The sequence below is a fragment of the Phocoena phocoena genome, chromosome 7 (genome assembly GCF_963924675.1).
Source record: "Phocoena phocoena chromosome 7, mPhoPho1.1, whole genome shotgun sequence".
Classification (NCBI taxonomy): domain Eukaryota; kingdom Metazoa; phylum Chordata; class Mammalia; order Artiodactyla; family Phocoenidae; genus Phocoena; species Phocoena phocoena.
Genome location: NC_089225.1, coordinates 87,174,056 through 87,186,981, shown reverse-complemented (window position 1 = coordinate 87,186,981; position 12,926 = coordinate 87,174,056). Strand labels below are relative to the sequence as shown.

Below are 12,926 nucleotides of genomic sequence, written 5' to 3'. Positions count from 1 at the left end.
GACTTCATCAAAATTAAAACCTTTTATGAATCAAAGGATACTATCAAGAAAGTGAAAAGCAAGCGGACTCTGAATAAATCAAAGTTTCTCCCACTGAATGGGAGAAAATATTTACAAACTTTTTATCTGGTAAGAGTCTAGTATCCAGAATATATAAAAACTCTTAAAACAACAACAGAAAGATAAACAACATAATTTAAAAATGGGCAAAGGATTTGAATATACATCTTTATGAAGAAGATATACAAATAGCCAAGAAGCTACTGAAGATGTTCAGCATTATTAGTCATTAGGGAGATTCAAATCAAACCACAGTAGGGTAGCACTTAATACCCACTAGGATGGTTATAATAATTTTAGGGGAAAAAAAACAGAAAATAACAAATGTTAGTAAGGACGTGGAGAGATTGGAACTCTCATAAATAGCTGGTGGGAATGGAAAATGTTGCAGCCACCGTGGAAAACGGTTTGGTATTTCCTCAAATAGTTAAATAGAGTTATATGACTCAGCAATTCCACTCTGATGTTTATACTCCAAAGAATTGAAAATGGGTGTTCAAACAAAAACGTATACAGGGGGACTTCCCTGGTGGTGCAATGGTTAAGAATCTGCCTGCCAATGCAGGGGACACGGGTTCAAGCCCTGATTCAGGAAGATCCCACTTGCCGTGGAGCAACTAAGCCCGTGCGCCACCACTACTGAGCCTGCACTCTAGAGCCGACGAGCCACAACTACTGAGTCCGTGTGCCACAACTACTGAAGCCCGCATGCCTCGAGCTCATGCTCTGCAACAAGAGAAGCCACCACAACGAGAAGCGTGCACACTGCAACGAAGATTAGCCCCCGCTCGCCGCAACTAGAGAAAGCCCGCGCCCAGCAATGAAAACCCAAAGCAGCCAATAAATAAATAAATTTATTTTTAAAAAAAGTATACATGGGCTTCCCTGGTGGCGCGGTGGTTGAGAATCTGCCTGCTAATGCAGGGGACACGGGTTCGAGCCCTGGTCTGGGAAGATCCCACATGCCGCGGAGCAACTAGGCCCGTGAGCCACAACTACTGAGCCTGCGCGTCTGGAGCCTGTGCTCCGCAACAAGAGAGGCCGCGATAGTGAGAGGCCCGCGCACCGCGATGAAGAGCGGCCCCCGCTTGCCACAACTAGAGAAAGCCCTCACGCAGAAACTAAGATCCAACACAGCCAAAAATAAATTAAAAAAAAAAAAAAAAAAAGTATACATGAATGTTCATAGCAGCACTATTCACGGTGGCCAGAAGGTGAAAACAACCCAAATGTCTATCAGTGGATGATTGGACAAATGAAATGTGATATATCCAAACAATGGAATATTATTTGGCCATAAAAAGGAATGATGTACTGATACATGCTACAACATGGATGAACCTTGAAAACATTAGGCTAAGTGAAAGAAGCCAGTCACATAAGACCACATATTATAGGATTCATTTATATGAAATAACCTGAATAGGCAAATCTAGAGACAGTAAGTGGATTCATGGGTTGCTTAGGTATGGGGGATGGGTGGATAAAGGAATGAAAACTCAAGGGTACAGGACTTCTCACTGTGGGATGAGCATGCTCTAAAATTCACTGTGGTGATGGTTGCACATAACTGTGAATATACTAAAACCACTGAATTATACACTTTAAATGGGTAAACTATATGGTATGTGAATTATATCTCAACAAAGCTGTTTAAAAATAACAATGCCTGGCACAGAACCTTAAGTAATAAATAATCTTTTAGAATAAGATTCCTTCTTGCTGAAGGAACACATGGTATAAATTATAAATATGAAGATACACATATTACTAAACTGCTGTGGCTCTTACCAATACCAAATATACAGAAAGATTTGTTTTGCCACTAGTTTAGTTAAACCATAGTGTGTTGTCCTTTGTTGGGTGACTAATGAAATATGAGCTCTGCTTTTTTTTAAAAAAAAGTAAAACCCAGGTGAGATGTCTCACTGAAAATAATTTTAAACTGAGGTTTTGTTTTGTTTTCCTTTAATCTAGGGAACTTAAGGGTTTAGAGAACAGCTTTTTATCTAAGAAAGCTCGGTGTGCCACAAGTTTTCTTCTCTATAAAATAAGGGGTGTGGACAAGAGGAGCTCCATGTTTCCTTCCAGCTCTGATTCTTTAAGACTGTATTAGGTTTCAACGTAGAGCATCTCAATGGTTACCAATGTAGGCCTTGAGGTCTATGGACATGGTTTCTGGCTTGACCACCTAATGGCTGTGTGACCTTGAGCAAGTTACTTATGCTCCCTAAGCCTCAGTTTTCCCACTTGCATGCTCTTATGAGGAATAAATGAGATGCCTCCTGTAAAGAAGCTCAATAAGTAGTAGTCATCCCTCCATCAGTTTTACCTTGTTATGCTATATACATGGACTTCATAAAAAAGGGAGGGGGGCAAAGTAAATTAGCTATTTTCTAAAAAAAATTCTCTAATTCAAGGAAATGTGAACATCCTCAATGTCCTTTTAATCGTCACCCATTACTGCTGTCTTAGAAGGCTACACATAAATCAGTGACTCAGGGATTAAGGAACCCTTTGCAGTCAGTTAATGCTGAGATCCTAGAGCCAGGCTGAAGAAATCAGCCTGGCAGCAATCAGTCAACTGAAGAATCCACTAGAATTTACCAGAATTCCTGTTAAAGCCAAATATTTTCAAGGTTGGTAGGGAGAACAGGCTACTTTGGTGCTAGGCCCTTTACAAAGTAAAAAAAAAAAAAAAAGAACGACATTTAACCTACTATGAGAAGTGTATAATTAGGGAGAATATAAGCTATGCACATCTGGAAACATAACCTCTAAAACAAGTCATTGTTATATGCAGAAACAATCAGTTTAGGCCTTCAAGGCTGACAGACCTGAGTTCAGTTCCCAGTGCCTCTACTTACTAGCTGTGTGTACCTTTTTGAATTTGTTTCTCATAGTGATCAGTACGTGATTAGACTTGGTCGGCTGGGGACCCTGGCTTGGAATGGGTGTTCAGAGAGCCTCCTCTGGCCTGCTCCAGATACAATCTTCCCCACAGGACAGGAATGTGTGGAACAACAGGGACATGCCCATACGTCTTCTAGACCACACTCCTTATACCTGGAGCTCCAGAATTTCCTCCATTTACACCCTTGCTTCCAAAATCTAAGAGAGAGTCTTCACTCACCCACCCAAGGACACTGGTACTCAAAGGGCAGCTGTTTGGGGGGCATGGTCGGGATGCGGGGGTGGAGCTTGGACATGTGAGGGAGTGAGAAGGGAGGAGGGCGGTCCATGGGGTGGTGGAGGGGGCCTCTATTTATGCTCTTGCCCTGGATCTCTCAAATATTTGGGGAAGTACTGATAAGAATTGTGTTGTGTTAGCTACATGATGTACTCTAGATAAGATTCCTGGTACAATGTCTAGAACACACTAAACACTTCATACAGTAGGCTGTCATTATTAACTATTATTATTTCCATCATCATGAGCCAAGTGAGTGCTGTAAAGTTTGCTACAGGTTCAATCCTACCTACTTAAGTGAGAGCAGATGTGGCTTCCTTCAGCAGGGTCATGTCAATGATGTGCTGATGAACTCAAGAGGTTTCATCTGGGAGACACATAAGTGCTTACTGGAGAAAGAAGTCTGCAAACGCTTCAGGAAAACCCAGCTGACAAACTAAAACATTGGTATGGGGGAAGGCAGGCAGAGAGGGTAATGAACTATTTCCACAGAGCCTTCTAACAGGCCCCAGGTAACTTTAATGGCTCTTTTTTTTTTAAGATTTATTTATTTATTATTTATTTTTATTTATTTTTGGCTCTGTTGGGTCTTAGTTGAGGCATGAGAGAGCTCTTCGTTGCAGCACGTGGGCTTCTCTCTAGTTGTGGGTTTTTCTCTCTCTAGTGTGGCACACAGGCTCCAGGGCACGTGGGCTCTGTAGTTGTGGCACACGAGCTCTCTAGTTGAGGCACACGAGCTCAGTAGTTGTGGCACGTGGGCTTTGTTGCCCTGCGGCATGTGGGATCTTAGTTCCCTAACCAGGGATCAAACCCACGTCCCCTGCATTGTAAGGCGAATTCTTTACCACTGGACCACCAGGGAAGTCCCTTAATGGCTCTTAAACGAACCTTTTTGTTTTTGGAAGAAACCAGGGTTATATTAGATCCATTCAAATATTTTGACATGCAAGTCTATGTATTTTGATATACGAGTTTGTTTAACCATGAGTTCCTAAAGAACTTTAAATGGTTTATTTTTTTTTAATTTTTTAAAATTTAAATAAGACCTGTCTTTTTTAAAACAAGTTTTGCAGTTCTTTTTAAAGGAAAAAGAAAAAACTTGTATATAACTTTAAACTTGGTATTCAAATATTTGTGCTAAAAGGCTCATTGGCTCAGTCCCTTAATCTCCCACATACTTTAGACTGGGGTGTTGGCTGATACTACAAAGAGACAGAACAAAGCATGTCTTGCAGCATCCGGGACCCAATGTCTTATTCCATTGACCCATCCATCTTCTAAAATGCAAGGAAGTGTCTGGGAATCTCATTATTTTTCTTCGCAAAAATGTTGCTCATCACCTTTTCTTTCATTTTTGTTCTCTTTCTCAGGCCATCTCTCCTTTAGCAGTTAAAGGTAAGTTCTGAGACCTTCACGGGAGAGCTCTAGTGGTGCTCTAAACACCTCCCCTCCCCTCAGGAAGGCCTCCCTGCTGCCAGCCTACACCAGCCTGCCCAATTTCTGGGCCATTTTTACCTCCCTTCAAGTTTTCCCAGGTCACCAAGGACCAGACAGGAGTGGAGGCTATCAGAACCAGGGGACGTGGTAGAGGACTGAGTGGGAGAGAATGATAGCTGTGTCTCTGAACATCCACATAGGTGACCTCATGTGGGCGAGTTATTGTTTTCCAAAATAAAATCAGAATCATTTGCAATAAAATGGGCATCACTTGTTTAACTGTTTTTCTTGTTTCCAGGACTCTATCCATATAATTAATTAGTAAATAATCATAAGGGATAGAGAAGTGTGACATGGCCCTTACCCTTAAGCTTATTACCTTGTTGAAGACACTAAACCAGGCTGGGAAAACTGGACAGCTACATATAAATGAATGAAATTAGAACACTCCCTAACACCATACACAAAAAATAAACTCAAAATGGATTACAGACCTAAATGTAAGGCCAGACACTATCAAACTCTTAGAGGAAAACATAGGCAGAACACTCTATGACCTAAATCACAGCAAGATCCTTTTTGACCCACCTCCTACAGAAATGGAAATAAAAACAAAAATAAACAAATGGGACCTAATGAAACTTCAAAGCTTTTGCACAGCAAAGGAAACCACAAACAAGACGAAAAGGCAACCCTCAGAATGGGAGAAAATATTTGCAAACGAAGCAACTGACAAAGGATTAACTCCAAAATATACAAGCAGCTCATGCAGCTCAATATCAAAAAAACAAGCAACCCAATCCAAAAATGGGCAGAAGACCTAAATAGACATTTCTCACAAGAAGAGATACAGATTGCCAACAAACACATGAAAGGATGCTCAACATCATTAATCATTAGAGAAATGCAAAACAAAACTACAATGAGGTATCTCCTCACACCAGTCAGAATGGCCATCATCAAAAAATCTACAGACAATAAATGCTGGAGAGGGTGTGGAGAAAAGGGAACTCTCTTGCACTGTTGGTGGGAATGTAAATTGATACAGCCACTCAGGAGAACAGTATGGAGGTTCCTTAAAAAACTACAAATAGAACTACCATATGACCCAGCAATCCCACTACTGGGTACATACCCTGAGAAAACCATAATTCCAAAAGAGTCACGTACCACAATGTTCACTGCAGCACTATTTACAATAGCCAGGACATGGAAGCAACCTAAGTTTCCATCAACAGATGAATGGATAAAGAAGATGTGGCACATATATACAATGGAATATTACTCAGCCATAAAAAGAAACGAAATTGAGTTATTTGTAGTGAGGTGGATAGACCTAGAGTCTGTCGTAAAGAGTGAAGTAAGTCAGAAGGAGAAAAACAAATACGTATGCTAACACATATATATGGAATCTGAAAAAAAAAAAAAAGGTTCTGAAGAACCTAGGAGCAGGATGGGAATAAAGACGCAGACATAGAGAATGACTTGAGGACACGGGGAGGGGGAAGGGTACGCTGGGACGGAGTGAGAGAGTGGCATGGACATATACACACTACCAAAGGTAAAATACATAGCTGGTGGGAAGCAGCCGCATAGCACAGGGAGATCAGCTCGGTGCTTTGTGACCACCTAGAGGGTGGCAACTATTTACATATCATTTACACTGTATTCACAACTACTTACACAGCATTTACATTGTAGTAGGTATTATAAGTAATCTAGAGATGATTTAAAGTATATGGGAAGATTGTGTAGGTTATATGCAAATACTACTCCATTTTGTATAAGGGACTTGAGCATCTGCAGATTTTGGTATCCACAGGAGTTCTGGAAGCAATCCCACGGATACCGAGGGACGGCCTGCTTTATTTCTAGTATTTTATTTGATCCCTAAAATGTGTTAATATAATTGTTTGCCTCAGGGCTCTGTTAATGCTGCCACCAGTTTTCCAAGAGGTCAGGATGAATTCTACAATGTCACATGACATAGGCTATGAAATAGACTGGGGCCAGCCTGTAGCCACCTATACTCTTTATCGTCCCATGGAGGGTCATGTCAGGGCCTGGGTATCTGCTGGATACTGTGTTGGTTCTATTCCAATAGAGGGACTCCTACTCACTGTGGGTTCCCCTTTTTATAGGAAGAGCCTTAGGTAGTAAACCTATTACATGTTAACATAAATAACATATTTTATGAATAATAACCATATTTTCCAAAGCAAAAACAATGAAAAGACTGGAATTGCTTTACATTTTACCAAATCTCTTTAATGTCATATAGCCTCTGGAAAAACTCCACTGTACACTTGTGAAGGAATAAGAGTGAAAAGGGCAAATAACATCTTGGTATTGTTATGAAAACTGTTCTGACCATATGAACCCCTTGAAAGTGTCTTGGGGACCTTAGAGGTCCCCATATCACACTGTGAAATCCATACTATCAAGATACCCTGTTGTCTGGCCTGGTATCAAGATGCTCTGTTGTCTGGTGCTGTCTAGCATCTCAAAAGTCTGAGGAAGTAGAGGGTGTTGTACCTTGAGGGTTTCTACATAACTCCTTACACTAACTCAAATCACCCTTACCAAGTGAACAAGAGTTTATCAGGGTGAAGAGAAAAGATAAATCTTAGGACATTAGAAGGAGGCCAGGGACCCCAAAGAGCGAGCAAGCCTCTGGGCAGCCACCAGCAGAAGGAAGGATGTAGGCTCCAAGGGAGATGTGAGAAAGGAAGGCCGCAACAATCTGCTTTCAACCACAGAATCTTGAATTAGAATTATGCTTTATGCTTTTCAAAGCATTTTCACAGATTACTTGACTCCCTCTTCCTTAAGATTTCTTATTATTTAAATTCTGGTTTTCAAGAAGTATTTTTGTTTTGTTTTGTTTTTAAACACCAGTCCCTGAGCAGAACACATGGTTTAGTTTAATTACCTTTAAGGAGTCAATTAAGCAGACTAGGCTATAAAATAAAAGCATGAGGATAGAATTTCGCTCATCCTTCTAGGTTAAAGACTTTTCATTTTGGTGGCAACAACAGCTTTTGTGAATTAGAACAACCCGAACCTACCAGAAAGAATAAGAGTAAACATTCAGCTAACCGCAGTGACCAGGGGGAGGGAGGGCGGAGAGCTTGCAAATCCCCTTACTCACCGAAATGGGCTCCTTTTGTGTGATTTCCTGCGGAGGCAGCAGTCAGGGCTGCTATTTATACAGCGGCCCTCCCCCTAGTCGCACACAGCATCCAGCGAACACCTCCTGCTTCCTCTCTCCAGAATGGGAAAGGTAAGTGCTGGGTACCTGATGCTCAACCTTTGCCGGGTCGCGGCATCTTCAGCGGGGCTGCAAATCGCTTCATGCTTCCACATCTTCCATTTTGCAGATCACCTTCTACGAGGACCGGGGCTTCCAGGGCCGCTGCTACGAGTGCAGCAGCGACTGCCCCAACCTGCAGCCCTACTTCAGCCGCTGCAACTCCATCCGGGTGGACAGCGGCTGCTGGATGCTCTATGAGCGCCCCAACTACCAGGGCCACCAGTACTTCCTGCGGCGCGGCGACTACCCCGACTACCAGCAGTGGATGGGCTTCAACGACTCCGTCCGCTCCTGCCGCCTCATCCCCACAGTGAGTGTGGCTCTGTCTTTGCCTTCCTCTCTTTGGAAATCAAAGCCATTAAAAACTGTCATCCTTCAACCAAACGGTTCCAAATGGAGAGCAGAAAGGGGGAGTGAGCCCAGTGCATGCAGTCTATTCTAGAAGGGTGTCCCAGATAGCAAGCCATTCTTCATGAACTCTGGTGTTTTTTTTAAAATCACATATTCCCAGTGTTTCATGTTTTAAATGGAATCAAAAATGAAAAGACTCAAAAAAAAAAAAATGAAAAGACTCATTAACAAAAAGCAGAACGTAGAAGTGACTGAAGTTATCATCTGTTCGAGATAAAATTTCTTTTTTTTGTATTGAAGTATAGTTGATTTACAATGTTCTGTTAATGTCTGCTGTACAGCAAAGTGATTCAGTCATACATACAGACATTCTTTTTTTTATATTCTTTTCCATTATGGTTTTTCACCAGACAGTGATTATGGTTCTCTGGGCTATACAGTAGGACCTTGTTGTTTATCCATCCTATATAAAACAGTTTGCCTCTGCTAACCCTAAACTCCCACTCCAAGATATAATTTCTAAAAGTGGTCGTTGCAAGCTACAGCAACTCAGAAATCCAAGATATCACAACTTATAAATACAATCTGGTTCTGTTTAATTGATAAAAATACTTTTGCTTGCTTTGGCTTACTTTTCTAATTGATTATCCTCCTAGAGAAGACAGGCACCCTGGCTTCTATTCTGATTTTGTAGGCAGTACCTATTAGCTCACCTAGAGGCAGAAATTAGAGGAAAGGCCACATCCAAAACTACAGTTTGAGATTCAGTCTTTCCTAGAGAGTGATGGCAGAGTTCTTAGAAGAATGTGTAGAAGTGCGGGAGCATGAGATATGGTGTCATCCAAACAGAGCTGCAAGAAGACCATTCCTGCTGCTGAGGAAATGAGGAAGTGAAGGGTAGGAGGCCAGAAAGGAAGTTTAAGAGTCACATAGGTGGAAATTTGAACTGAAAATGAAGTTATGAAAATGGAGGTAGGGAAGATGTGTCATCTTACTTTTTTGCAAGGGCTTAATAATCCATAGTATGCATGAAAACCAAAACATTAGTCTTACAGAAAATAGCTAAATGTTGATTCCTTTATAACAAGGGTAATATATCAAATGAGGCTTCACTTTCCAATGATGCTCACTTTTCTCCTTTGAGAGGAACGTTCTCTAATAAGAAGCACTAAAATGATCAATTTTATTGTAGACAAACCTAAATTCCCAAGGACACAGACTGATGCATAGCAGTTGAAGAGCTGCTAAGTTCTATTCCTAGCTTAGCCCATCCACCGTGAGATTCACGGGTGGGCGTTGGGGACCAGGAAGGCTCCTTAACTCTATGACATGGTTGTGGTGAAAGCAGACTTGGACTAAGGGAACTTTAATTTCTCTCTATTTGTGTTCACTTACTTTTTCTTCTCTGTCTTCCACCCTAGCACTCCGGCACTTTCAGAATGAGAATCTATGAGAGAGATGACTTCAGAGGACAAATGTCAGAGATCACAGACGATTGTCTCTCTCTTCAGGACCGCTTCCACCTCAATGAGATCCACTCCCTCAATGTGCTGGAGGGCTCCTGGGTCCTTTACGAGCTGCCCAACTACAGGGGAAGGCAGTACCTCCTGAGGCCAGGGGAGTACAGGAGATATCTTGACTGGGGGGCGATGAATGCCAAAGCTGGTTCTCTAAGACGGGTGACAGATTTTTACTGAAGTATTTTCATTCTCCACTTTTCTCCTTTAGAATCTAATAAAAGATTTAGCTTGTGTTTCTGGCACTAATAGAGTCCTGCCTTTCTTTTAATCTATTAGGCCTTCAAAAGCAATAATGGCACTTGACCAGACATGATAACATATGTTTTCAAGATGGGGAACAACCTCTTATAAGGGGAAGTGAGTAGAGGATATTATTGCCAGCATTTTTTTAAAGGCTAGGCCATGTGGGCTCAAAGTTCAGTTCAACTGGGCTCAACCCACTTGTGGTTAATCTTACAAGTTACAATAATAAACAAGTGACATAAATAAAGTTACAATAATAAAGAAGTACTTATTAAAACACCTCAAGTTACCCCTCCAGGTTATCCCCACCATCTTCCCTATATAGTCCAAGTCTTAACTGATAAGGAAAGTCATTCTCATTAGACTCTTACTTTAGCTCCATAAACAAACAAATAAATGAACTGGTCCTCTCACCTACTGCACTCCTTATCCTTCTAACAGCCTCCATCCCTTTTCTCCCATTTCCAATACCTCGTACCTCCATGAGATTTTCCAATAGAATTCACTGTCTCTTTGCTATATGTGCTTTGTACAAAATTCTCAGGATTTTTACCAAAAACCATATGCACATAGGAAAACTCTGCCTCCTATCTTTTTTTTTTTTTTTTCTGGCCACGCTGCATGTGGGCCTTAGTTCCCCTACCAGGGATGGAAACCACACCCCCTGCAGTGGCAGCATGGAGTCTTAACTCCTAGAATGTCAGGGAAGTCCCTGCCTCCCATCATTTTAATAGGAGTAAAGTACTGTGACCATATAAGAAAAATAAGGGACTTCCCTGGTGGTGCAGTGGTGAAGAATCCTCCTGCCAATGCAGGGGATACGGGTTCAATCCCTGGGCTGATAAGATCACACGTGCCACGGAGTAACTAAACCCATGCACCGCAATTACTGAGCCTGAGCTCTAGAGCCCGCATGCCACAAGTTCTGAAGCTTGAACGCTCTAGGGCCCGCATCATGCAACTACTGAGCCTGCATGCTGCAACTACTGAAGCCCATGTGCATAGAACACGTGCTCTGCAACAAGAGAAGCCACTGCAATGAGAATCCTGGGCACCACAATGAGAAGTAGCCCCTGCTGGCCACAACTAGGGAAAGCCCGTGTGCAGCAATGAAGACCCAATGCAGCCAAAATAATAATAATAATAAAGAAAAATAATACTAAATCAAAAAAGGGCATTAAAATTTTCTGGAGAAGTTTGCTTGTTTGATTGAGTTGTTTTCTTTTTTAAAAAAACATAGATTAAGGTCACTAATAAAAAATTACAACATAATAAATTAAAGAAATTAAAAATAGGTGAATGAAATAATTGGGTCAGAAGAAAAACAAGAGAGTGAGAGAGAGAGAGGTGGAGCCAGGAGTGAAGTTTGAGCCCAAACTGGGTGCTATAAAGGCACTTTGGTGGCTGAAGTTAGAACCAGATTTGGATCCAGCAGCCAAGACATAGAAGGAAACATGATCAGTTCCATGACTGACAGAATCCATAAGACAAATAAATTAATTATTCAAGACTAGCCTAACCATTCCCAGTACTGAAACCTAAAAGAAAATTTTCTTGTGGGTCCTAGTAAAGAAGATACTGAGTAAACAACGTCCTCAATAACATCCTGCGATAATTAAATATGGTTCTTAGGACTGTTTCTTATAAAGTTCCCCAGTGAAGCTGACAGCTTCAGGTCAAAATTCATCTGAAGTACCCTATCCTTTGAGATTCTAATAAATGGCTCAAAGCTCATCTCACAGCAGGTGGGAGACTTATGTACCCACTTCTTCCAACACACATATACCCAATGTTTCTTGGAATTCTGGAGAGGAGACGAGTTGTTTATGCGGAGACGAGTTGTTTATGCTTTTGCCAGTTACTCTCCACTCTGAACTCCTGCCTTGTCATTGAGTGGATCCACACTGACCCAAAGTGGGGACATAGTGCCTTTTCCTTGAACTCCTGAACCATTTCTCACATAAAGCATTAATGTGTGCAGCCAGCTTTGTTATAGAGGTTGTGAGGGGAGAGATGCAAGTTTAGATCACAACAGCACAACAATATCAAGTTTAATATTGGATGACCCTGCTCTAGTCTGCAAGCTCCAACCTGCTGCTGGGTGGCCTGGTCTTTCCCTTCCTTGCTCCTCTCTTCTCTGTCCTTAGATGTACCCACATGTTTGTTCATTCTCTGTAGAGTCTCCTTCCATCTCACACATCAAGGGCTCCATATCCACCACCCAAGTGGCTTATTACCAGGACAAGCATATAATTTGTTGCTTATCCTGAGTCATTTTTGAGAGTGAGTGTGTTCTATTAAGGATTACACTGGAGCAAGAAGCATGAACCAGGACCATTCAAGGCAAATTGGGGCACATGGTAAGGCTCTTTATAAAGGCTCCTTCCCTGGAAAATAGATTCTTGTATTATTTGATATTAATTGTTCCTAAATCTCAGTTCTTTAACTTTTAAACTCCCAAAACTAGTGTTGGCTTCCTGGAGACATTAGCCAGGGTCCTCTGTTTGCCAATAATAATACAGCAAACATGAATGAGAAAGCCAAAAGCTTCTTGGAGTGCCAAGTTTTACATTATTTGCCTAGTAGGCATAAACTCACAGGCATCAGACATGGAAATTATGTGAAACACCTGAACTGAAGGCACATACAACTAGTGACCCTGGATCTCATTGATGAAGTTTGCAAGTTGCTTCCCTTCCTGGGGCACAGGCAAAGAGAATGCTATCCACCCTCTAATCCCAACTTAAAGAAAAGGTCAACAGTGGGGATTGGCCGGGGGAAGACATTATGCCCAAACTAACTCCTAATCTAC

At 41.6% G+C, this 12,926-nt stretch overlaps 1 protein-coding gene across 3 annotated transcripts; it reads left to right on the top strand.

Moving 5' to 3' along the window:
- Positions 1–7,940: 7,940 nt before the first annotated feature.
- On the top strand, positions 7,941–10,113 carry LOC136125326 (gamma-crystallin B). Of its 3 annotated transcripts, XM_065880094.1 has the most exons (4): positions 7,962–7,970; positions 8,068–8,316; positions 9,277–9,284; positions 9,790–10,048. In XM_065880094.1, exons 1-4 carry the CDS (start codon positions 7,962–7,964, stop codon positions 10,046–10,048), a joined length of 525 nt encoding a protein of 174 aa, XP_065736166.1. The 3 variants fall into 3 exon arrangements, with proteins under 3 accessions (XP_065736163.1, XP_065736166.1, XP_065736162.1); XM_065880091.1 differs by lacking the exon at positions 9,277–9,284 and having other exon boundaries at positions 7,941–7,970; positions 8,068–8,310; positions 9,773–10,113; XM_065880090.1 differs by lacking the exon at positions 9,277–9,284 and having other exon boundaries at positions 9,773–10,048.
- Positions 10,114–12,926: the final 2,813 nt, after the last annotated feature.